We start from the raw sequence: 6122 nt of genomic DNA, 5'->3' as shown, positions 1-6122 counted from the left end.
AAAATAGGTCCCTTGGGGTGCGCCTGTTACCTAGCACGCCCCGGGGTGCCCAGGACTGGCCTGGTCTCCGAGCTGAAAACAAGATGTCACCGCAGATCCCCCTCCATAGGTCCCATGGCAGACTGTTCCGCGCTGTCGAGGGTCTGCCCATACAGCAGCCACATGCCACTCCGCCTAATTCTCAAGGGCAAGGCAGAGGGTGACGTGCCTCACCAGGCCACCACTGGTAAGATGCAAGCTGGTTACACAGAAGCCTGTCTGACCACACAGCAGCATCTGCCAGCTTCAGAGCCTGCTGGGTGTGGGGGTGGCGAGGGAGGAGAAGGGAGAGCCCAGGGGACGAGGGCTTGGAGCAGGACGGCCCGGCCTGAACACGGCTGCACACAGGCGAGACCCAACCCGGAGGTGGGATGGCCTCAGACAGTGGAGAAGGGCTTAAGCCAGAGAGGAGGCAGCCCCGCTGGGCCGACATGACGCCTGCTCTGAGTCAGAGGTAAGGTGAAGCGGCCTCTCGAGGTCTCAAGTCATGAGGAGACAAAGCCCAGACACCGAGTGTGCCTGCTGGGCCTGGGTGACAGGCCTGGGTGACAGGCCCGGCCTTGGAAGGCCTGACATCTCTTGGCCTCAGGTCCAGGTCTGAGAGGGCGACGGGAGGGGAGAACTCGTCCCGTAACACCCGAGGGCCCTCCTTGCTCGCTGTCCCAGGGTCTAGCAGGGCTCAGCCCACAGCTTGACTCAGCCTGCCTGGCTCTGCCTCCGCTGAGGAGACCAGAGCAGACATCTCCATGGGCCCAAGCCCCTCTCCTCCGCTGGCCACAGCCTTAGCCCACTGTCCCCCTGCATCCACGTCTCGCCATCCTGAGACGAGGCCGGGCTGAGCTCCTCCTGCAGAACCTTCAGGTCCAGGCCAGGCAGCAGGAGAATGACGCCCTGTGAGACTTGGGAGGCTCCAGTCAAAGTTCCAGAACCCCCATGACCCCAGGCCAGCTGTGCACTGTGGGTCACCCATGCTGAGATCCTGGTAGGGGCTCTCCTCTCTCTCCCTTTCACAAAGAAAATGAATAAACAAATTTAAACTCCGCTTCGGCGGCCAGAGCCCTCGTCTTGCAGACCAGTGCAACTGCGTGGCCGCCCGGCCCCACCGTCCACCACGGGCCCTGTCTGGAGCACACCAACCTCCCTGTGGACGTGGAGGGTCAGGGAGGGAGTGTCATAGGAGGGCACCAACGGGATGAGGTGGCTGGCCGAGGCCCACTCGCTGCTCAGGCTGCCACGGACGTCAGCTCAGCCATGTGTTGCTGAGCTCACCCCACGTTCCCACTCCCCGGGGGTGCTGGGCGCGTCTTGTCCCCCAGCACCGGCACAGGCCAGGCACAGAGCAGCCCAAGGCCGGCTCGGGTCGCATTTCGGTGGTTTCAGTCGCTGTCCTGCGTGCCGCCATGCAGCGGCCTCTGAGAGTCTCTCTTCCTCCCCTGTACCCCCACAGGCGTCCTGCTGAGCCCCTGGCCGCCTGCTGCCCCCCATGCCCTGTCATACATGCCCCATCAAGGCATCTGGTCTCTGCTCCACACTGGCCCACCCGGGGCTCCTTGTGCCCGGGCTGAGGACCCCTTGGCAGCGCCCCATTCGTCCTGCAGAAAGTTCAAACCATGAGCTGGCCCCGCCGGCCTGTCCATACTTCGCCTTGCTGTCTGGCTCCTGCCTCCTTGAGACAAGTCCCTCCTGCTCTGAGGATTTCTGCCTCGCTGCCCCTCTGCCAGAATGCTTTTCCCACCCACCCAGCTACCTGGCCCTCCGTCTTCCAGGAGTCAGCTCTGCAGCCTGCGGGCCTGGGACTGCGCGGACCTACCGTGGCCGCTCCCCTTCTCTGGCCAGCCCCTCCGGAGGCTCGAATCACCAAATGCTTCCTCCCCGACTGCCTCGGAACCAAACCCCTCTAAGCCGAGCCCCCAGGGCTGGCCCTCCCTGTGTGCCCCCGGCAGGGCCGAGCCTGGCACTCTGGGCGCTGTGCAGGGGTCTATGGAGCCAGGAGCCTGGGTGTGAGGATCAGCCTGCCGCAGCTCCCAGCCCCTCACCCCATCCATCTTCCTACCGAGCTGGGAGCGAGGGTTTTGGGATTATTCACGTTTCTGGATTATCTGTGAGACATCTCTCCTCCGGTGAGAAGGATCAAGTCTGACACTCTAAACCCTAGGCAGCTTCCCTGGTCTCAGACCGAGAGCTCTGCATGAGGAGTGGAGGCCATTTCAACCCTGGCCTGGCTTTGTCAGGAAGGAGATGCTGCTGCCAGAGAAGAGCGCCCGGTCTCTGGTCTATGCCACGGGAGGGGCGGGAGCCCGCAGGGACATCGAGCAGGTGGGGAGACAGGCCCAGAGGGGCAGAGCTTGTGCAGCCTGTGACGAGCTGGTGGCCGGCCAGGTGGCCCTCGGGCACGGGGCTAGCAGAGGCTGAGGGGCTCCCACTAGCACGATTCAGGACCAGCTGCCCCAGCATGAACGGCCTCCCCAGGGCAAGGACGAGGCTGTCCAGAAGCCTCTGCTCCCTGACTCCAGGCGGCTTTGGGACAGCAGGGGTGAAGGGCGAGGGCTGGCCCGCCCTCAGCCCACCGCGGCCACATGCATCTGGGTCAATCTAGTGACAGATCTGATGTCCAGAAGCAGGCCCAGACGTGGCTGTTTCTGGGTGGGTCATCCTCACAAAAACCATCCCTTAACCCTGCTCCCTTTTGCAGGGGGAGGCACTTCCTGTGTTTTGTTCAACTTAGATTTCTGCCACAAGGCACGTGTACTCACAGGGGGAGGGGCAGAGGGAGAATGAGAAATCACCCCAGCCCCCGGGTGGGATGGCCACACTGAAATCCCTTCTCCTCTCGGGATTTTGAGCACACATGCACGCGTGCACACGCACACACAAACACACGTGTGTGTGCCTGGCATGTTTTTCAAGCTGCCGGGACCAGGACTCTAACGGCTGTTGGCCATGTGGGACTGCAACCCCCAGCCCACGGCACCGAACCACAGGCATGCCCAATGGCCTGGCCCCACTGGGTGCTCAGTCACATGGACTAGGGGACAGACGCCTTGCCCGGGTTGACCCGCCGGCACAGGGTCTTGGGGACAGCAACGACCCAGCCCCGTTCCCCCCTGCCCATGCAGCACTGACCTCAGGCCAAAGGTGCTGAGAGCTGGCATTTGGGGCACCCTGGGGACAGGCCAAGAGGTCGCAGGGCCACGTGGAAACCTCTAGCAGAGCGAGTGACCAAGGTGTCCGGACACAGACGCTGGCCAGGGCCAGACTGCGCTCCGGAACTGACCCGGGGTGGGCGGTGCCCAGCCGAGCCAGCTCCCTGGACAGGCCCTGGGTGGACGGTGGGCCAGCTTGCTACCTCTACCTGGCTCACAGGGTGACACAAACGTCACCTGTGAGGGGACGGGTCGTGGTCGTGAAGCTCTGGAGGGAGGCCGGCACTCGAGGCCACCTGAACTAGGGACAAACCTGACAGCCCAGACAAGAAGCCCAGTACCCCGAATGGCCCACCTACACCCACCTTCTGCCCAAGGCCGCCCACCCTCACCCCGCCCGCCCCAGTCCTGCCGCGGGCTGCCGTCCTTCATCCTGCTGGAGCACCTGCTCCACCCCTGCCCAGCCCGCCTCTGCCCTGCACCCACTCCACACTCACCCGGGGACAAAACCTCGCGGTCCAGCCGGCACTTCAGTTGGCACTACAGGGAGGTGACGGTGAACGTGTCCTCGGGGTGCGGCTCCGCCATGGGTCCCAGGAAGCTGCTCTTGGGCCCCCCGCCCAGGCCGGGATGGGCCTGCGGCATGAAGCCCGGGTACCTGTAGGCAGCGTCCTGCAGGGGCAGCAGAGAGTCCCTCGGCACGGGGGACAGGGTCAAGTCACTGAGGAGCGGGCAGCCGTAACCGGCAGGGGGGGCGGGGGCGCCGGGGGGGCCATCTCCAGTGGCTCCTTGTCAGCCTTGGGTGTGGCTGGCGGGCTGGCCAGGTGTGGGGCACTGAGGCATGAGGCCTCCGTCCTGCCCAGGAAGTCGGCCAGCAGCCCCGCGCTCACCTTCCCTTCATAGGGTGGGCTGCGGGCAGCTGAGCCTGGGGGGTACCAGTACGGGGCGCCCTTGCAGCTTGGGGAGTCATAGTGGGGCTGGCCCAGCGGCAAGTCCCGGCAGCTCAAGTGGGCCTGGGCTGCGGCCGCGTGGCTCAGGCCAGCCCCCTGGAGCCCGTGCCGCAGGGGCTCGCAGGCCGCCAGCTTCGTGGGCGGGGGCCGCAGCTCCTCCTTGAAGCCCAGGGTGGGCGAGCAGGTGGGCGAGTAGGCTTTCTGCAGGCCAGCATCGAAGACCGTGGGTGGGTGGGCCAGCGGCGGGAAGTGCTTGCTGTCAAGCTCAGGAGCCCCCAGGCTGGGCGAGTCGCAGTGGAAGCCTTGGCCAAAGGTGCCGTCTGAGGGTGTGGACGGGTTCATGGAGTAGGGCCCCATGAAGTCACAGGGGTCCCGCTCCCCCACGCCGAAGGCGCGTGGCTGCGACGGCAGGGGTGACATGCTGCTGTCCCCGCTGCAGTAGTCCAGGCCGAGGTCCGGGCCGTCCTGGAACAGAGGGTTCACTGGCTGCGGCTTGGGGATGAACTTGGCCTTGGCCGAGGCACCACCGCGCTCCTTCTTGCCCGCGCACGCTCCGCCGCCACGTCCACCTCGCGGCTGCCGGGGCCCGGTGCTGCGTTTGGACGGGTAGCCTGAAGCGGTGGTTGAGGCCGAAGTCGGGAAGCCCAGGTGCGAGGCCTCGAACAGGTCCACCTTCTTCCGCCGCCCTCGGCCCGGCTTAGCGCTGCTCTGGAAGAGGACGCTCTGGTTCCAGTTGTAGCCGGGGGCAGATGACGCCTCGTTCCAGTCCATCATCAGCTTCTCCAGGCTGGACAAGCTGGACTGGCCCTCGCTACTCGAGGCCTCACTGTTGGCACGCCGGAAGCCGCCCGCGGGCTGGTTGAACTGGGTGCTGTCAGAGGACGACTCGGAGAAGGTCTCGGCCACGGCCGTTTGCTGCTTGACCTTCTGCGGCGTGTAGTTGGAGATGTCCAGGATCACGTTGGGCTCGCTGACGTGGCAGTCGAAGCCGGGGCTGTAGAGCTGGCTGAAGGCCTCTGAGGCCCAGTCCAGGCCCCCATAGCCCTGCCGGAAAGGCCACTGCGACGCCCCTGCAAACTGCCGACAGTTCTCGGGAGAAGGCTGGAAGGAGGAGGAGGAAGAGGAGGCTGCGGCACCCTTGGGCACCAGGTAGCTGCCCGGCGAGACAGTGCTGGCCCGGCTGTCACAGCGCAGGGGCGTGGGGGCAGACCCGGAGAAGGGGGTCCCCTCAGAGCTGCTGAAGAAGGAGGCCTTGCCAGGCGGCAGGCAGGGTCCCCCGGGGGGCGGCGCGTACCCTGCGCTGTGGGCGCTGCTGGGCGAGGCGGGCAGGCTGCTGCCGCTGCCGTAGGCAAAGCTGCAGTCCTTGCTGCTGGTGCAGTCCTGGCCCGGGAAGGGCTTGGCCGCAGAGAACACGCCCTGGCCTGCCCCGTAGCCGCCATACTGTGGGGGGTAGGTGGTGGCAGGCGGGTGGGCGGTAGGCGAGCGGGCCACGGCGGACGGCGGGGGCGCCAGCTTCGGGAAGGGCTCCGCCCGGCAGTCTGCGGTGGCCGGCGTGATGCCGTAGCCTGCTGCTCGGCCTGCTGGGAAGGCCTGGCGAGCGGGCAGGACCGGCTGGAACGAGGGGGCCGTGCTGGCCCCATTGCTGCCCACCGCCACGGGGCTGGCCTTGGCCGCCCGGCTGGGGAAAGAGGCCAGGCCCCGCTGGACAGACAAGGTGCTGCTGGGAGGCCCCGCGTAGGTGCCCGAGGCCTTGCGGGACTCGGGGCGGGAGGCCGACAGGGCGAAGTCCAGCAGGTCGGAGGAGTCGTCGGAGTCCAGCAGGGAGCGGAAGTAGCCGGTGAAGAGGTTCTGGCGCTCCTGGCTGAGCTCGGCCTGGCCCGCAGGGGCGCCGGGGCTGTAATAGCCGCCCCGGGCCGACGCCCCACTCTCCAGCCCTGCGGAGGCGAAGGCACGGGCCTCGGGCCCCTGGAAACTGCAGTTCCGGCCCGCC

The 6122-nt window shown here is 66.5% G+C and overlaps 1 protein-coding gene across 1 annotated transcript in view; it reads right to left on the bottom strand.

The window, feature by feature from the left end:
• Positions 1-2936: 2936 nt before the first annotated feature.
• AHDC1 (AT-hook DNA binding motif containing 1) overlaps positions 2937-6122 on the bottom strand; it is a 9801-nt gene continuing 6615 nt past the window's right edge. The window contains 2 exon segments of the mRNA XM_014590440.2: positions 2937-3937; positions 3940-6119. Of these exon segments, the coding sequence (XP_014445926.1) occupies positions 3723-3937; positions 3940-6119 (2395 nt within the window). The 3' untranslated portion in view covers positions 2937-3722.

The sequence above is a fragment of the Tupaia chinensis genome, unplaced genomic scaffold, assembly GCF_000334495.1.
Source record: "Tupaia chinensis unplaced genomic scaffold, TupChi_1.0 Scaffold000445_1, whole genome shotgun sequence".
In the NCBI taxonomy this organism is placed as follows: Eukaryota; Metazoa; Chordata; class Mammalia; order Scandentia; family Tupaiidae; genus Tupaia; species Tupaia belangeri.
This window is presented reverse-complemented; position numbering and strand designations above follow the sequence as displayed.